The sequence below is a fragment of the Falco rusticolus genome, chromosome 6 (assembly GCF_015220075.1).
Source record: "Falco rusticolus isolate bFalRus1 chromosome 6, bFalRus1.pri, whole genome shotgun sequence".
In the NCBI taxonomy this organism is placed as follows: Eukaryota; Metazoa; Chordata; class Aves; order Falconiformes; family Falconidae; genus Falco; species Falco rusticolus.
Genome location: NC_051192.1, coordinates 83,689,100 through 83,709,538, shown reverse-complemented (window position 1 = coordinate 83,709,538; position 20,439 = coordinate 83,689,100). Strand labels below are relative to the sequence as shown.

Here is a 20,439-nt window from a genome sequence, read left to right as displayed (position 1 = left end):
CTAGAAACAATAAAGAAGGGTTGCTCCGGCAACAACAGCTCTTCATGCCTCATCCTGAGCCTTAATTCCTCATCAGTTCAGAATATGCACAAATCTGATTGATGATTTCTACTCAAAAAGAACCCATAGCAGCTTTCTGGGCTGCTCTAACCCCCTATAGTCCTGTTGGCAACTGGTGGCACAGTCTCCTGAGGAGAACAGGGAAACAAACCGAAATGCATGAATCAGTTGGGAGTAAATGCAGTTAAAGAATACGCCCTCATGCTTCTCATCTGGCTATCTTACTGGCGATGGCAGACATTGCCCAAGAAGCTGTCTTGCTGTTTGACATCCTATCACTGTCATAAATACAGAATTTGAGCATTAAAAAATCTGAATAACTTTTTAATGAATAAATATAACGTAACACACCATTATATATGGTGAATTACAACTTGTTTTATCAGAGACTGAGTAAGAATAAAAATGAAAATTTGAGATAGTAAATACTACACAGGAGACAGTGAAAGCTAAAAAGCTTGCAAAGACACAAAGGGTGACCCAGCCTTACAAAATACAACATAAGAGAGATCAGAAACATGCTAATTAATTTCACTCTATCTCTTAACAGAAGCCATGGCTACATACCAATTAGTTGCAATTGAAAGAAAAAGGCCACTGATGGTTCAAAGGGTAATATCATTCAATCAAAACAGGTTTTATAAAAAAAAAAAAAAAGGCAAAACAACAAACAGGCAGGTTTCTAGAAAGAATAAGGATGGGATGCTGCATAAAGGATGCTGGAGTCCTAATGGACAAGGTGAACATGAGCTAGCAGTGGACCCTTCCAGTAAAGAAGGCCATCCACATACAGGACAGTATTAGCAAAAGTATAGCCAGCAAGTCAAAGGAAGTGATTGGTCCCCTCTGCTCAGCAGTTTTAAGACCACATCCGGAATATGGCATCCAAGTTTGCACTCATTAGTACAAAAAAAAAAATATTGATGTACTGAGTAAGTCCAGTGGAGGGCCACCACAGGAGCACCTCACAGAGAAGGAACAACTCAGAGTTGGACTGGCTCAATCTTAAGAAAAAGAATGCTAAGAGGTGGAAAAGGCGTCTTTAATTGCTGTCTGTGACTTCCCATTATTTACCTGAACAGATGTAGGCATGCTCAGAAATTTACAGTGAAAGAACAAGAGGCAACAAACACAAGCTGCAACAATGAAAATTCTCATTAAATAACACAATGCAAACAAACAAGCTGTACAGAGAAGTTGTGGAATCCTCATCCTTCAAAACCAAGCTGCATATGATCTTGAGTGACCTGACCTAGCTCTAAAGTAGAATCTAACTTTGAAATGAATCCTGCTTTGAGCAGTGACCTGCAACTGTCACTTCCAATCTAAATTATTCTATGATGTTCCTCTAGTTTCTTCAGGTGGAGAACAAGGATTTTGGGGTATGTAATTTAACATACCTTACAGAGCCATAGTTGCATAGGCCAAACTATACAGTGTTAAAAGAGAAAAAAAAGAACTGCTGGCTGGTCAGTTTCTTTATTAAATGATTATAGGAACGGTAAAGTAAATGATGAGTAATAATCTGATGCATATAAATTGGGTGAGAGGAGAAACTACATATGCCTGACACAACTAAAACTCAGAATTCTTCTGAGACCAGTTTTTCCAAATGATCAGACTCCTGAAGTGCATTACAACTTCAAACCTTAGCTGATTAATTCATTCTTACGCCCCGATTCTGAAGTGATTTATAAATGTATAATATTAAATCAAGATAAAAAACATTAAGAATCAAGACTGTTTACCACAATGAAATGTACAATTACAATTTCTTAAGATGATCCAAATTTCTATGTATTATACATTAAACTGAATCTAATCAGAGACTTGTAGGTGTTCAGCACAGACTGAGAAATCCCACTTTTGCTTTCCACACAAAAAGTATTTTTCTATGATGCTGCAAAACATAATCAGTTACCTTTTTATTTTCCCATTCTTTGATGGAGCTGCTGTGTCCACTAGGAAGCTGCAAGATACCATCTGTACCAGCAGACAGCAATGGAGGTTGAACCTTACTAAGGATCTTTGAGCAGAGCCTGAGAGAATCAGTAAGCTCAGACAAGTGCAAAGTATGAAGATGGCTCGTCAATGCAGAAATCATCCTGAGCAACAGCTGAGGCAAGTGTTCTGTCTGTATTTCAATGTAAGTCTCCTAACAAAGTAATAGTAAAACTCATTATTGTAGCACCAAATTCCACGCTGAAAGTTATCTTCTAAAACAGTGGGTCCTATAATTTGCTTAACTGTGTTCTAATCATATGGAACACAGAAAAAGAAAAATTAATATCTTAATATCCAAGAAAAAGAAATGCATGCTTTACTTAAAAAAAATTTACAAAATTAACTTTACAGTTGGGTAAACAACGAATATATTTATGTATTTTCAGAATTGTTCATTATACAAACACACATATTACACAACATAACAAGGCTAAAGAATACTACTACTATTATTTTAATAACCTTCACATAAAATTTTAAGAATGAAAGATAAACAAGTTATTAAGAACTAAAGAGAAAACAGGCTGATTGCCATACCTGACACAGCACTCTCATACTTCTAGTAGGCTTTGAAATGAGAAAGCAAAGAATTGAGGAAAGACAGGTATAGAAAAAACAGTTCGAACAGTCTTTGCTACATTAAGCAATGCCAACAGTAAAAGATGATACATCTTATCATGACATTTAAAAGAGCCTTCAAAGAAAGCTACATATCTAAGCCAGCATACCAAACTACAAAAGACTGTATTAGTAATGAATACTGTGTAGTTTTAGAGAAAAGAAATAGAGGATGGACAAAATTTTTCAGGTGTAAGCATCATAAAACCCACTTTGTTTACATCCAGTCAGTCTATCAAGAATCATACAATGAAACCAAAACTTCTAAAGGTGTCCTCCAATTAATGCAATATACTTTCAGGAAAAAACAATTAACAAAGCAGATATAGTATTTCTGTGGACTATGAACATACAGAATCCCAGTATTAGCAACAAATAAAGCAATTCTTACCAAAGAAACTATATCCAACAAAAAATCCACTAACAAGCAGAAATTTGTCAGGGGTAACTCAGATTGCTCACTACCACCTCCAGGCCCAGTTTGAAGTCTGGCATGCAATGTCCTCCTGCAAAATTCAAATAGGGTTTCATGATACTTTTCCCTCACCTTTACATTGACCATATTTCTGTAACTTAATGCAAAGATGTACACATCAGCAATAATCCCTATAAACAAGTAACAGTAAAACGAGAGATTGCTTGAGTAGCTCATTTAGCCCCATTGCAGACTTTCAGACAAAGCAGCTACCAGCCTTTCACTGTAAACCAGTCTTCATTCATAAAATAGGGAAATTCAGGCTACAGAAAATTGCATTTGTGACTCTACCACATACAGCAATATTTGCTGGTATGAGCATTGGCACCAATAACAGAATTAAGGAATAGTGTTACTGGAAGCACAATAATTTTGAAGAAATCTAAACCTAAAATATAGCACTTGAGATAAAGACAACCAAAAGTGAAATAAAAGGCCCATGAAGCTTTAAAGCTGTGCAAGAGGAAAACAAAACAAGCTCTTCTAAATGTCCACTTCAACTTCAGTTGACTGCATTGTTTTACTATTGACAAGAATTTATAATCTGATGGGTTTTATTGCTAAGTGAAGTAAAATGGAATGTAAATCCCTCGTGAAATTATGTAGCAATCCAACAACATTATAAGCAAATGATATGAAAAAAGGAATAGTATTTTGTTTCTCCAATTCATTTATTCTGCTGGGGGTAGTGGTGAGAGCAGTGTCACATTTTCAGCAATAGCTATGCTACTCCTTTCCCTCTGTTTTGGAAGGGGTTGTGAACATACATGGCAGGACTGAAAAAAGGATTTATTTGAAATAGAAGCATTACAGAAACCAAGTCTGAAACAGTGACAGTATTTACCAAAAGATTACAAAAAGATTTAAAAAATTACATTTAAATTGCACTGTGTTAGTAAGCTACGTTTGAAAAGTAGCTCTCTACTTAACCCACACCTCCATTGGGTTACTGTATCTCTCCAACAACAGATAGCTCTCTTCATAAAACTGGCAGCCTGTTTTACGAAGCAAAATGGTCCCTTTGCGTAAGTCATAACACAAATTCTTTTCACATTCTGTGCCCCTACCCAGAGAGATCTACCATTTCATCGATTACTCACATATTTGTTTAATTGTAATACCTCACAAAGGACGACTTGACTTCAACTCAGAGCCCCTTAACAAAAATAGCTTTGAAAGAAGGCTCAACAGCAGGGAGCAATACTTAAGACAGGAGAAAACACTAGATACAAGAAATTCCATTTTTAATTTTTAGTGGGGGAAAATCATAAGAAAAAGCCTAAGTCAAATTCAGAGGAATATCTAAATAGGTTAAAAAGTAATAACTGTGATTTACCAATCAGACTAGATGATATAAAGATACCTTACACATTCATGGCTTAAAATCAAGTGGTTATGCTTTCATTTAATGTTGTATCTTTTTTAGCAGAAAGCAATAACTGAAATAACACAGCAGGCCATGTGAAGAAAAACCCAAAACCAAATGAAAAAACATTCCCCAGATATTAATAAGGTAATCTGGTATCCTTACATATACTTACAGTAGAATCTACTTATATGTAAAGCAGCTTGTTGGTTGTTGCTCTTTTTTTCCCTTTAGCAATTCAGTCCAATACACAAAAATTAAGTCACAGGCATATTGGAAGGGATTTCATCTAGTCCAACCTCCATGTTGAGCAGGACTGCTAACAACACTAGATATATTCATCCACAGTTTTGTCTAGCAGAGTCCTGGCAATCTCCCAAGGAAGCTCCACAGCCTTCCTGGGGTAACTTATTCCACTGCTACACCATGTTCCTAGCAAAGCTTTTCTGGAAGTCCAACCTGAACCCATGAGCCAAGACGTGTTGCTGTCCCTTGTTTTACCAGCAGTCATTACTACAAGTATGGCTGTACCAACTTTGTAAATGCCCTTCAGGAAGCCATAGGCTGCTATTCAGGTCTCCTCTTTTTCAGGCTAAACCAAACTCACCTACCCCAACCTCCATTCAATGACCTATGACCCCAACCATATTAATAGTCCTCTACCAGAGCCTTTTTCCCAAAACTCCTCCTCAGGCAGGATGCCCCAACCGGGACACAACATTCCACACATGACCTTAGAAACTCTAAGTGAAGGGAAAAGTAACTTCCTCTCACCTGCTGACCATGCTCTCCCTAATATCGCTCAAGACAGTTTTCTTTACTTATGACAGCACACTGTTGGCTCACAGACAATGATTCCATAAGGAATGGAAAAAAAAAATTCTACAGAAGTTTTACAAGATTTTCTCCTTGCCATGTACAGGTCTCCATACGTTTTCTTCCCTAAAACAGCATGGCAAAAGATAACACATTCTACAAGACACTCTTGGTAAAGCTGATGGGTTTTCTAGATACCCAGTGAGTAATCCTGTACCAGACAGAACAAAACAAACTAGCTTTGAAATCACTCTGGACTCTTCCCTTCAGCGGAGGTGCTAATTCTGATTCTTGATTTTAGCCAGACACTGAGTTTGTGAGAACTCACATTGCTGAAGCCACCAATCACACCTGACTGAAATTGGCCAAAACATCAAAGTTAAAAGGGATAGGGAAGAAAAAGACTTAGAGATAAACGACCACATCAGACTAACTTCTTTGAAGTAAAAGAGCTTATAAAACAAAAGCCAACTTCAATTTCACACATACAGACATTAAGTATTATAACCTACCTACAACATTCTTCAAACCAACGAGCGATGTAATCCCACATATAGTAAGGCTCAAAGGAATTAAAGAGAAGATTGGCAGTTTTAATCAATTCTGCTGTTTTCTTGTTTTCTCTCAGTTTGCTGAAGGAAAATAAAAAGAACGTTTTACATTTTTACACTTAATTTCTGAGTTATGTAACTACACATCACTGAGTTTATCCACTGCCAGTTAACACTGACAAATTCTCCTCCCCTCACCCCCACAGTGGTTGTTGCTCTAGGGATCAGTATATTGGTAGGCTCCTCATAGTGTCTTTTCACAGTTGCTAGGTTTCTTCTCTAACCTTTCTTTAGTATTTATCTTCTAACCACATTTTTTATAGATTTGTTTTCCCCATGACCATTCCTACAACTGTTCCCTTCCCCCCTGCCACCCACCCCAAGCTTTGAACTTCCTCCACCTTTTAAGATACTCAATTCAAATCTTGAAACTCTTTCTATCCCCCTCTCTGGCTGCCTTATAGCACTCTTCATTTTTACCCTAAAAGAAAGCTCCGTCCACTTTTTTTTTTTTTTTATTGTAATACAGATGTAAAGAAAGCCACAACTAATCTAAACCACTGACATACTGATTTCCAGCTGTATTAAGCAAGTATTTTTGTCATGGATGAATAATAAAATGTATGCTAAGTATTTACTAAAAAAAAAAAAAAGCTGTAGCCTTTCAGACCTTTGCACTGAACACAGAAATTGCAATTAATGTCAATGGATTCTGTACCATGGAAGAAACCAGGTCACAGTCCCAGAGGCTTCAGTCATGGTTTCAGCAACAAAAAGATGTATTATTTAATACAAAATACTGTATATTCTTTATTCACCTGCTTAGCTGTGTGTGATCTTTGTTGAAAGAAGGTTCTGCCTGAAGCTCCAGTTCTGCTTTGCACTGTGTATATAATGTTCGAAACACTTCAATCAGTACATCCTCTAAGATGGCAGGGCCTAGGGAGAAATACCAGCAATCACAGTTTTATGTATTACAGCACTGCTAACAGTCCACATCTGAAAACTATCCAAATCATTATGTGGTCAACTGAAAAAGAGCTTTGGTCACTGAAACCATGAAATTCTTTCTATTTAATTTCATAAACTACCTCAATTTCAGAAGGTTCTTTTGTATTCCAGAAATACATGGGCATTTGTAATGCCTAGGAGTATACAAAGCACAAGTGGAGTTCTTTTCCCATACAGTGTGTGTACAATGACACAATTGTGGATACAAAAACACCCAGTGCAAAAACTACAGTCACATCAGTGTAGCCCACGTTCAATCCAACATACCCTTTCTGACAGATTATTAGCTTAGCAACATGTAAATGTCCTTACATGGATTCCTGATCAAGCTAGCTCATGCTGTTACCACACAAAAAATAAGCTCAAATATTTAAATGCAAATATAAGGTAAAATATTTTGAGCATCTTCATTCCTTTTAATTTGAGGCAGCTTTTCTTTAGTTCCAGATACAGTCTGCAGGATACTTTTTGAAATAGTGCTTCTTCAGATTTGAGCTAAATCTCAAGTTTGAGGAAAAAAATCAACAACTTATTTTGAAAGTTGTTCACTAAGTAATCCTGCTTGAAATATCCTTTACTTTCTCATGCTTTCTCCTAGCCTTATTGAGCTGCCTTCAGTTTGCTCAAAGAATCCTCATAACTCTGCTTACTTCATGAAATCTTAATGTACACATTGCCTCTGAAAATTTAAACTGACTCCCAGAAATCACAAAATACCAGGAAGATGACAAGTTCGTCAGATATTTTTTCTTTTTGGTTGTCTTAACCGCTTCCTTCCAAGTTGTGCTGTTTAATTATTGAATTTTTATGCTCTTATTATCCTGTCCCCAAACCTCAGGATAGACTTCAAAAATTATTTTGATTTTTTCAGTCACCTCCAAAACTGTCATTCCAAAAGAAAAAAGGCAAAATATCCAACACTTAATTGTTGTAAATACTTTTGTCTCATCTATTTTTGTCCCACAGTCCTCTGCACTCACCTACTAAAAAGTGCATTTAAACACTTTAAACAGGGGAAAGGAAAATTAAAACACCAAAAAAACCCACCTCCAAAAAAAACCCAAACCCTGAAACAAACAAACAAAAAAACCCAAACAGGCAAACCGCCCAGAAACTCAAAAAAATACTTGCTTCCTCTGCATAAATTCTTTGGGGGTGTGGTGGTTGGGTGGGGGAATGTTGTCTTGTTAATATCTTTTATTTCTGTGTGTATATTAGAAGAAAGAGCAAAAGCAACAGCTGAGATTTAAAACAGTGAGAGTCACTATTTGATTAAAGAAATAGAAAAGATCCAATCTGCATTTCTTCCAACATGCAGTCAGTTCTCTCCGACTTCAACATACTATTTCCTGTATTGAAAGTCTAAATGAATACATCAAATCAAATACAAAGCATACATACAACTGGGAAGATCTAAGAAATCTAGCTAACTTGCCAGTACTATGAATACAGCTTTTTCAATTTGACCAGCAAGAGAGAAAGCCAAGCGAAGCCATGTAAAACAAGTTAAAAGACTAGAAGTAATACGAAGTAATACAAAATTTACCTAATTCAGGCTTATCCAGCAAACTGATAAGAATTCGAAAAGGCTTTAAGTCTTGCATCAATGTGCTTTCTTCTCCATGCCCGTTAACTTGTAATATTCCAACCATGGCCTACAAAGAGCAAAAGCTTATCAGAAACCAGAAACAGGTTTTGAAAGAAAGATGCAATAAAAGCTGTGTATAAAGGGGAAATTCTCAGCAGTGGACACCACTATTTCATCTCACTGCAGCTCCATGCTTAAGTATTCTCTCAACTTTACCTATGAGAAGATTTCTGTGGAAAAGAACTTGTATATACTTAAAGTCAAAATAAAATATTATAAACAGACACCAATTCAAAATGCCGTAAGAATAAAAGAGAAGTGATGTAGAAACTGTTTGAGAAGGTAAGGCATGCATCTATTAAGGGCTTAATAAATAATAAACTGTCCATCTAGGATATACTCACCTATTGTGGTGGAAAACTTAGTCAAAGTTGACTAGATAGCAATGACAACTTCAAAACAAATGGGGAAACTTGAGTTTCTATACTGAAGCAGTTCAGGGAATGAGCTGCAGAATTTTAAAAAGCCAACAAAACCACCACAGATTTTGCTTAGTTTTCTCTCTGTGACTGGCTTCACTGAATCAAAACTAGTTTGTTTCTTTTACAGCTTCTAAAGAAGGAGGACAAAGAAAGGAGAGATGGGAAATTAAAAAAGGCAGGAAAACAGGTTCAACCTTGCTGTCCTCTATAAACCAAGTATTATCAGCCAGTATCCTAAAAGGAAAATCTTCTGTACTTGAATGTGCCTTTAGAAGGTCAGAATTTTCAGTACACTGTATCAGTGAATAAGATGAGGGTGGACTGGATAAAGGAACACACAAAGACTGCTAGGGAAGAAGGCAAAAAGGAGCAATGCTTTTAAAGTCTTTCAAAAGCAGCAAATGGTTTTTGAAGGCGTGTTCAATTTGTATTATGTAAAGCAAGCCACGGATTTTAATGTCCATAAAAACCTTTAAAATAAACACACATGTGAATTATTCCCATTATAAAAAATGGCCATTCTCCATTCTACTGTAGCTGTAGTGCCTGCTACCAAAACAATCAAAAACAAACAAAAAAATCAAATTAACTATCAACTCTACACTGTTAATTTTTTCAGACAGAAAAGCTTTAATGACACTGATTAAGCTAGAAAGATGGATAGATTTATGAAGGCCACCACAACCTAGCAACATTATAGGCATTTATTAATAAAAGCTCAGCGCATTTTGTATAGAAGGTACATGCGAAACTATCTCATTCAGGCCTCACCGCTACACTTGGATAATTTCTGAATAATCTGCTGTGGGAGGCAGAAGGGTGACAAGAGAAGGGTGAGAGTTCCAACAAGGTCCTTGCTGCACTGGAATTCTGGGGTCTCTTCCTCATCAGTAGAACAGTAGATCTCATTATCTTCAGATAAAACTGAAAGTGCGAGCTCTGTGCTGGATATCAGCTTTAAGTTGTAACGAGCTAAATATTCTTGTGTTAGCTACTAACATTGGTGTCCCCATGCTCATTCTCATATAGAGCCCCACAATTCTCACTGAGTATCAGAAAAATCATGACCTTATCAATTTGCCTTAATGACAAAATGTCTTCCTGACCTCAAGATCAGACTCACAGCATCCTGAAAGACATCTGTATACTTTAATTACTGTGAGAGAAGGAGCACAGTTCTTGAGGCCAGGGGATCTCACAACTCACTTTGCAAGGCTTTTAAGGGTCAAACAGCATGACTGCCACTATGCTCAACTATTCCTGACTGCCAATGGACAGCAGAAAAAACATTCCCCTTGCCTAGAAAGGAGGAAGACCCTTCTTACTCAGACCTTCTGAGTACTATCTGATCAAATTTCTGCAACTCCCAAAACACAGAGAAGTTTCCGTATCTACAGAAGTAGAAGAAAATTCTCCAGTGCCACTTTGTGAAAGAACAGGCTCCAGTGTGCTGGGCTTATAATCAAATATCTTCCATGTATGCTACATTCATTGTGGAAGAGGAGAGAGAGAAATCTAATATTTGTCCTGATCACACTGTTATCCTAAAGAAACACATTATCCCAGTTCTTCATTTTTCCACTGAGAAGGTTTTAAATGAGCAGGACACAATACCACAAAACCAGAGAAATTACACAGTCATGTCAAAATGGCAAGTCAAAAGAAAGATACAACGTTGATCAGCATCCATTTATGAAGATACATGCAGCAATAAAACATCATACAGCTACCTGGACTAACATCTCCTTAGAGAAGGTGTTGAAATAGTAAGTGGCATGCTCCTCAGGATTGCTGTGCCTTGTACTTCTGGGCCCTATAGGGGCACCATTGTTATCAAAACCTTCAAGCAGATAAACAACAAGATGAATTAAGTATTTGTCCCTTAATAGAATATTTTTCCAATTTCTTTAAACTTGAAATCAACACACTAGCACTGACAACTTACCAAGATGAAGTCCAAGTAATGTTGGCAAGAGAAAGATGATTTTATAGAGTTTAATACAGGAAACTAAATGATAATTCCATGCAAGCAGTTTGCATGCAAATTACAAACTGTACTTTTATGCAACATTATTAACAAAATTACTACTTGTACAAAAGAAACAAACGTTCACAGACACTGCACAAGCCACATAGTCTGTCCCACAAAAAACATTTCAATATTATTATTATGAGAACACAAACTTCAGTATTTTAAATATAAACATATTTAATATTAATATTTACTAGTATAAAAATTTATTTTTATATAGACACACAATATTACATTAATACTATAACTATTGTTTAAATAATAATATAAATATTGAATTTTATTTAAGAGTAATTAAGAACAATTATATTAAAATTTAATAAAATTATGTATTGTATATATTTATCACAAAACACAGACATGCTAAGGCACTTAGACTATCAGTCATATTACAAAAAATCAGTTTTATTACTCAAAATTACACAGAGACAGATCTTTGTTTCCTAAGTTTGTACCTTTTGTTTTACCAAGTAAATATTTTATTCTACAAAAAAATAGGCTTAAGAAAATAAATAAATAAAAAAATAAAAATAAAATCAATCAAGAAGTCGGTCAGGGTATCACCCTGTTCCACAGCAGTAGTTTCCACAGTTTTTGTCCCGAAGTGACAAAAATAGAAGGAAAGCCTGAGAAGATACATAGCCTTTAGCAGCAACTTAAAATAACCACTGTTAAGAATGGTTAAGCTAAACTAGATTTAAAGATATGTAATGTGATATTTATTCCTTGAGAATGTTAATAGACCACTCACAGTTATAAAAGAATAGGAACGAATAGTTAACACTAATTAACTAACATTGTACAGAACATGAGACTTCAGAGTTTTTCAACGTAACTGATCCCACCTTCCCCTAATGTTTTCTATTAGGAGTAGAGTATCAGTATAAAACAGTATAAAACCAGCACAGTGTCTAAAGAAAAACAAGCAAAAAAGCTATATTGCCATAAGATCTGTCCAAATATAGAGCAGATGGAGGTACTAGATGTTCACAAAACCGGACCAGGAACAGTCACTGTTAAACTATCTTCTGAAGTTATATTATCTTTCAGTGGAGACTATGCTCATGAAATAGCTGTAGAAGAAAGTTCAACAACTAAAACAGCAACATATTTTAAACATATAAAATATCTTTTTCAATGACAGCAAAACCATATATCTAATTAACCAAATTTTGATGAAACATCAGTGCAGTGTTTGATTTGGAAATTATTTTTTCCTTAAACTGGAAAATGTAGGTATGGAACATGACAGTGCATTTCACTTTCTTCAAGAGACAAGTAATTCACAAGTCAGTGTCTTGAGAAATGATTAACTAAAGAAGCTGGGATTTTTTCATATTTATTTTCTAAACCCCTGCAACTTCAACAGGAACAAAACTAATCCCATCATGCAAAACACTGTTTCTGACTTCCTCCCTCCCTTTGTAACTTCATTTCTCTCTCATGCCCCTTGACTATTTCCTCGCTCCCCAATCACCCACAGGCTACCTCCCTCTGATGTCTTAACTATCAGGTGGGAAAAATGCAAGAGCTGCTGCCAAGGTTTCTGGGTAGACTGAGAAGCACATATGTGCTTGCTGGTGAGCTGGGAAGTCAAACAAAAAAGGTAACAGCAGACCATAAAACAGACTTCCCCTCAAGTACAGAAAACACTTCATTGTCTCCAGTTTCTGTGACAATCTTAGGAACTCCCATGTCAGAAATCCTGACTTCTCTCAAAGTGGGCTGAAAGCGGTTTTAAAGAGTAACACACCATTTTCATATGACAACAGGCTTCATTATCTTAAATTAACATGCTGGATAAGAATAAATGTTTTCTAAAATTTGTTAATTTCTGGGTTTTTAAAGATTCCCTAAATAGTTAGGTCTTCCAAATAGCTATTATTTTCTGCTACCCTCTTCTGTTTACACACTGGTTTCATATAAAAAGTTAAATGGGTATTGTATTGATATTCTGCCATTTGGCAGAAGTAAAAGTGTGCATCCTGTCAATGATTGGTTTTGTCAATGTTTTGAAATAATGTTCTACTTGCATGGAGAACGTAAGTGATTGGCGATTTGTTAATTCAACCATGCAACTATCTAATGAAGCTTAAAGTCTGCTCCATCAATGCAATATAAATGTTTTTTCAGCATTCTTTTATTTTCATCCCTTCTACACGGTTGCGTTCCAACTGTCATTTACACTCTATAGTGCCTGTTCTCCATTTTTTCCATTTTATGTTTTTAGGTAGACAGAAGTTGCCTTTCAGTATCTATTTACATGGGCTCAGTGCACCATGCTTGCCCTTAATGTGGCCCATAATTGCAGCTATATGAAAATGTACCAATAATTTATATAACAGGAAAGAGTTCTGGCACCACATTCTTCATCTTTTCTGTTCATGGAGATAGTGTCTTTCTTCCTTATGATACAAATTAAAGATTTCATTTTTCCAAGAAACTTTCTCTGTCATATAGCAAAATACTGCTCATGAACATATGATCCTTCCTCCACTTCTAGTGAACAATGAAATGAGATACAAACCCACCTAGAAGCCATGCGTAAAGCCTTCGGTTGAGTGACATATCCCTGCGCAGTACTACATGAAGGGCTGCTGACAAAATCCTGATCATGTCTGGACGTGTTGCCTGAAGTTGGAAACATGATTATATTTATCTATAAAAAGTAATTTTGCTATGCTAGAAGCTTAATGTGCACTAAAACATAGTTATATTAATGTTCTGAATTTGGAATACTACAAAAAACCATAATTTTGTTCTTAGGAAACAAAAACATGACTATTTGGAATAGACACTTTGTAATAGTATGCACCCTTCACGAACAGCAAAAATACTTGTCTCCATTAACAGCTCAGTTTTGTTACATTTCACTTTATTAGGCAAAAGTCTTGGAAGCAAATTCAACTAAAATCCAGTATATAAAAATAAATTTTAAAAAATAACTTAAGAATTTTAAATACCTTTCAATCTTCTACTACTTTAATGTTTCCATAAGTCTTATTATTAAAAAAAAATAAATGCTGTATTGATATTTTCACTATTCTAGCACATAAGAGACACTCCAAATTTTCCTATAGTAACCGATATATGTGAACAAACCACTTCCACAAGCAAGAACACAATTCTTTACAGGAAAGTGCAGGTTTTCCATAATTTCTTACAGGACTGATTCTCAATTTGTTAGAAATTACGGAAAACCTGCACTTTCCTCCAGGATAAAATTAATCATAGATCATTTAAAAACATATTTTAGATAATTTAAAATCATAGATCATTTAAAAACTAAGAATAAATGCAGTCCAGAAAAAAATACCTAGAAGTTGTAAGGTCTGTCTCCCCATACTGCTAGGGCTAACTACTCACCCAAAACCAATAATCATTTTCAATTCTCTAGTGTTCTGAATCAGTTATGCTAAGGGGATTAACTTTTGCTGCTTTTGAACACTGAGAATTGGAAACTTGCACATGAACAGATTATTTGTTTTCTCATGAAATTAGAGCAAATTAAAAGCTTCTGTGTCAGCTAAACATCATACTTTATATTGAGTTTGCATATCCAGAAGTTAACGTTAACTTCAAAGTTTTAACACATCAAGTTAAAAAGCAGAAGGGCAGAGATCACAAAACATGAGAATAGCCAAAGCTATCAAATTATTACATATGACTCTGCTTCAAGCTTGGAGAAAATCATTAACAAAGACAGACTGAATACTGCTACTGACTTAAGAAGTGGAGTAGATTTAGGAGTTTGACAATGAATCTCTCTTATGTTAATAACCTACCTGGCTCATGTGGAAAGGAAAACAAAAAAGGATAAGGTCCAGCGTGCTCCTCTGTACTAAAACACTGGTGTCTTGCACCGATGTGCTTACTGCTTCCACCTAAAGTAACAGCAGACCACCACCAAAATAGTTACTTACTGTATTATTTTAAGAAGATAGATATAAAAGAAAACTCACAAAATAAGAACAGCTTATAAATAGTGATATGTACAAAAATGAAATTATTTTAGAATTCTGAATAATGAAACAAGAAAAAATTTGAAAATAAAGTTTTACCACTGATGAAACATATAATCAATAAAGATTCCCTGACCTATACAAACATTAAGCTTTTGCTTTTTTTATATTACCAATTAATATCTTAAGTTTAAGAGACAAAAATAACTCATTTAAAAAAAAAAATACAACAAAATTCAATCACTTTTAACTGAAAAGTGTCATGAATGGAGTTTTATACAAAACCTAGAGAAGTTCTGAAACTAACTGAGCTTTGCAATACTTATGCACAAAACCATCAGCTGAACTGAGGCTATAATAAATAAACGGGCATTTTTATCTGTTCAAAGATAGAGAATACATTTTAATCCCCTGGAAGTATATTATTATATAAATAAGTAACAGCAATGTCTTCATTGTTGCAATTACAACTGAAACATTACCATTAATTCAATGTCACTGCCAATTATGTAGAGTTGATCCTCCATTGAAAGCTTCCTATTCAAATGGGAGAGGACATAGGTGATCCCAGGCAAGCGAACTGCAGGGCTTGTGAGGAGGCTGCCCCAGAGAGCGCTGTAGAACGCCGACTGATCCACAGCCGAGGCAACCTTCTCCAACAGCGTGTTTGTTCTGCAGTAAAATCAAGTCAGCTGAATTAAGACATGTATCACAGCCCTTGCCCCGGCCTACAATTTTAATAAATACACATTGTTACAGGAAGGTCAAAATTTTTTTTTGAGAGACCAAGAGAAGCCCCCCGTTATACACTGAACCTTAAAATGCAGCCTGAACAAAGTGATCCAACCAGTGGGCCTGTGGGCCAACCTGGCTTGCAAAATGCTCTTGCCTGCCCACAGCTTCTCCTTATATGCTCCTTCTGTACAAAGAGCCAAATAACTTCCTTATCTGCTACTTAAAGCCATGCTTGCTACAGGCAGAGGTTTCAGAAAGACAGCAGGAAAGCATAGCTACTGAACAAAAGAATCAAGCAAATGGCTTTTGTCCTCTCATTCCTTGCACTGAGCACTGCACTTCTGGCAATAACAAGGCATAAAAATATCACAATTCTTTGAGCACAAGCAATCCCTTCCCTGTCCTCATTTCTTCCCACTCACGCGGCAGCACCTCTACACCCTATGGTAGGCCCCCGAAGGCAAGCCGACTACCCCTTGTTCCCTGTTGTAGTGATGCCAACTACACTGTGGGTATCTACCTATGCAGAAATAGAAAAAGACAGCATTACATTGTTCTTCACCTACAAGTCACGAAAATTCTAGCTTCTGAAGCTGGAAATATCAAGAATATGTAAGTACATAAATAATTCCAAGAACTCAAAGCCTTGAAGTGTAACTTCATCCTTTAATATGTTAAGATTCTACCTCAGCACCCCATACACCACAGGCAATATAACTCAAGTGGGGTTTAGTCTTGCTGGATAAAAAAAAGCTACAACCTCCCAGGACCCCCTCCTAGAAACAGAGTAACAACAACCTATAAAGATAGGTGGATTATTGGTGTCTCTTACATAGGTGGTTTAATGACAATTTAGATATCACAACGAATAAATCTTAATGATGGAAGCTTTGTTTGTTATATTAAACTCCGTTGCAGTATGTATTTTAGACAGTATGTATTATTAGAAGGGTAATATAGCAGTACTGCCTTAGAGGAAACCCACAGAAAAGAAACAAGCAGCATGTTCCTAAGATGTTACATATCTCAATCCATAACAAGAATCATAGAATCATTTAGGTTGGAAAAGATCTTTAATTCCTGGGTCCAACCGTTAACCTAGCAATGCCAAGTCCACCACTCAACCACGTCCCTAAGTGCCCCACCTACTCATCTTTTAAATACCTCCAGGGATGGTGACTCCACCACTTCCAAGGGCAGCCTGTTCCAATGCTTGACAACTTTTGGTGAAAACATTTTTCCTAATATCCAATATAAGCCTCCCCTGGCACAACTTGAGGCCATTTCCTCCTGTCATATCACTTGTTACTTGGAGCAGAGACCAACATATAACACTAAGGCTACTTCAAGTCAATTACGTTCCAATAACAGGAACAACTAACGGTTAAATTAATCTTCTACCATACTTTTCCATTTCAATTAATACGACTGGATGAAATTGAATACCACCTATCAAAACAAATAAAATATCTACTTATAAGCATTTAACGAAAAGTCACAGGAAAAAAAGCACAAATCAAGCATATCACCTCATTAACATATCTATCCTTACCTTTCATAATACTCTGACCCCTCTTCTAACCCAGGCAGAATCCCAGTTAACAGTCCTTGCAGTCCTGGTTTCAAAGTTTTCCCCAAAGGGAGATAATAAATCTCATACAGACTCAACAATGTTGGCTTGACAGACATAGCAGCATTGGCAAGGAGTGGAAATAATCCAGAACTGTGAAAAATAAAATTTATGTTTTTTTAGGAAGCTTCTCATGTGAGATAACTACAGGCATGTCCAATGTAGTTATAAGTATCAGGTTTTTATCTTAGAATTTTGCAGAGTCATAGACCACTACACAATATGACTGCCTCTCAGACTGGCAGGTTGGCATGCCAAGGTTAATATTACGAACTTTATTAGTATTGTGACAGCAAGCACTGAAGGCCCAGAGATGACTTTCACCAATAAAACAAATATGATAAACCAGAAGCACCTCTGCAAGACAAAATGTTAATGTTGCCCATGCTGAACTACATAAAAATGGAAAATGTGTTTAACAATACATTGTCTTTGCACTTACTGAGAAAAAATAAGAATGGATGAGAACATTTGAGGACAGTTAAAGAAATACTTTCCAGTAAAAAAGAAAAATAATGTTTTAGTTTAGCAAGTAACCTAAAGATAACTTTTAAGGCATTTACACTGTTAGGTAGCAATAAAGTATATATTTACTTCAGAAATTCAGTCTGAAAACAGATTCTCAAACTAAAAATAAATTCACTGTTCATGATTTAGCATTTACAGGATTAAAAATATTGGAAGAATCTTTCAAGTTTACTATGAACTTAAGCTCATGAAAGTTAGAAATGTGACCAGTTAAGTTGCCTACACACTAAAAACATTTTTGCTATTGCTAATATATATCATAAATCATTACAAATAGCACCAAAAATCAAAGGTATGTGGACACAACTGCAAGTTTCAAAATCACTGATGACTCAGGTCAGAAGAGCCTCAACACATGAAGAAGAAAATGAAAGAACAGTAAAAAAGGTAAGTTTGAGACAAAGGCCTTAAAATATACAGCTACAAATTACAACAACAACAACAAAAAAGAAATCTTTGTGGATACAATGTTGTCCATGTTAGAGAGGGGGGAAAAAATCCTCCCAAAGTACCAAAGTGTTTGCAAAAACTGTATTTGCCTTTATCTATCTAGAACAACTACTGTTTTGCCATTGTCAATTGGTTTCTTTTTTTCTGCAGAAAATGTCTTTTTGTTCAGTAACCAGCACACTACTCCACAGTCTTTCTTTGTAAGGCTGTTACTCATCCTTTAAGATTTGATGTTCAGACACTGTCATTCTGCTTTCATGTAAAATACTGGAAACTTTGATAATGCCTTACTGTGAATGTCAGTCTTTTCCAAGCATCCACAACAATGGTTTATAGTTACATTACACAAGGTAGCATTTTCCACTACCCTAGAACTTAGTGTTAACAAGATATTGCAACTACTGAATCACTGAACAAGTCCAGAACACAAGCTATGAGTTCACAGTATCTTTAAAAACATGTGAAAACAGAACTGAAACACTTCCCTCTCTCACCAAATGCAACTATAAATAAACATCTTGACAATGCAAGATAGAATACCTGATGTTAAGGCATACAATTTATTTCCAATCATTAATACACACCTTTGCTTCCTAAACAGAATTCTATTCCACTATTTCTCAAACTGACAAAATTTTAATCTCCAAGGATAAAGAACCATGTGTGACTGCATGTATACAGATATGCACACATCCCTCTATGCATTATATAATAAATAGCTTAATGTCTTGCCCACCCAACCAAAAACCTATTGGAAGTTTAGGAATCATTTTATTTTCACTACACTTTTCAAGGCTATCCTTCCTTTTCATTGTCACTAGTTCTAGAGACTGACAGCGAGAAAAATTTTGTACTTGCCCCCCATTCTAATAAAAAAGACAATCTTTCTGTTCTGTTGATTTGATAGCTTGGAAAAGAAAGCTTCTTGCAATAAAATACACTCAAATTCTTTTCCAATCTACTTAAAAAGTAGAAAAATATAATGCGAATACATTGAAATAACCATTAACACTTCAATTACTGAACATACATACACAAAGTTTTGTTAATTTCAATGAATAAAGAATAAATTCCAGGTTTTCTAGCACTAAAGTTGGTTTCTAACAAAAGTTCAGGTGATCTGTTTATCTTCTGATATACAATATCTGGGAGAAGAGTACTACACAATCGTCGGTAACAAGAGGGAAGAAACAGACTGTTTCTTACTATATAATAAAGCAATATTATTAATATAAAATGTAGGAAACCAAAAGCATCTCAACTATGCATTTGGAATGGTGTTGTTTAAACCACTGTACCTGTAGAGGAAAAGATCTTTGGCCAAACGCTTGGGTCCAATGATTTTGAAAATGATCTCGTATGTTTCAAGTGCCTTTCGATGAACTCCTCCTGGCAAAGCTGGATGAAGACATTGTGCTAAGCGCTTGCCTATAGTAAGTTTTTTCGGTACCACCTGGTATTTTGCATTGTTCTGTAGTACCTGATAAATCAACGTGTTAAGAAAAACAGCACAACACAAGTTAAACATCAAATGCACGTTTTATACATGAGATCTTTAACATGGTCAGTAAGTCACAACACAGACCTAGGTTACAACACAAGAAAAACCCTCAGTTTTTAAGAGGTACTGTGGAGCTTTTTCTTTGCAATGCCTTTCACTTGTACACTCGCTATAGATGGAATTGCGAAGGCATTCAAAACTTCACTTGCAATCATCTCCTTACTTACAGCTTGTCCATTTCATTTTACTCATCCTGTTAAGGATAAAAATTACTATCTCTGTTAAAATCAACTGCCAGCATCCCAAAGAGGACTATTAAACTGTGGGTGGCGAGTCTGGGATAACTTTAAGAAACTGTTATGGAGCAGACAACATACAAAACTTTACCACTGCCTGAAACTATATAATCACTTCAGAACTGGACACAGAATTGCATTTACATCTTCAGATTTTTCTTTCCCAGTACCATAGCCTTCACTATGTACACACATGCAGCAAGTATTACCACAATCAGTGAACCTGAAACAAATGGGAGTTTACACAAAGAAATTATGCCACTGGCATTGCCCACTTTACCGTCATTCTTGATTTTCCTCGTTTAAAGGGTAGAATTTAAATGCATCAGATCCG

The 20,439-nt window shown here is 35.8% G+C and overlaps 1 protein-coding gene across 14 annotated transcripts in view; it reads right to left on the bottom strand.

Annotated features, from left to right (window-relative positions):
• Nucleotides 1-20,439, bottom strand: part of DOP1A (DOP1 leucine zipper like protein A) — a 68,088-nt gene that overhangs the window by 34,841 nt on the left and 12,808 nt on the right. For 7 of the 14 annotated variants that reach the window (XR_005104876.1, XM_037391668.1, XM_037391675.1 and 4 more), the window contains 12 exons: nt 19,607-19,788; nt 17,253-17,423; nt 15,448-15,637; nt 14,789-14,887; nt 13,535-13,634; nt 10,702-10,811; nt 8,448-8,556; nt 6,709-6,829; nt 5,852-5,971; nt 3,074-3,188; nt 2,602-2,631; nt 1,982-2,215 (listed from right to left, as the gene is read on the bottom strand). Coding sequence is in view for 13 of the 14 variants with exons in the window: in XM_037391668.1 (XP_037247565.1) it covers nt 1,982-2,215; nt 2,602-2,631; nt 3,074-3,188; nt 5,852-5,971; nt 6,709-6,829; nt 8,448-8,556; nt 10,702-10,811; nt 13,535-13,634; nt 14,789-14,887; nt 15,448-15,637; nt 17,253-17,423; nt 19,607-19,788 (1,581 nt within the window). In the remaining variant the exon portion in view is untranslated. Of the gene's footprint in view, nt 1-1,981; nt 2,216-2,601; nt 2,632-3,073; nt 3,189-5,851; nt 5,972-6,708; nt 6,830-8,447; nt 8,557-8,893; nt 9,267-9,742; nt 10,649-10,701; nt 10,812-13,534; nt 13,635-14,788; nt 14,888-15,447; nt 15,638-17,252; nt 17,424-19,606; nt 19,789-20,439 lie in introns of those variants that run through there. The other 7 variants (XM_037391680.1, XM_037391673.1, XM_037391681.1 and 4 more) reach the window with 5 other exon arrangements.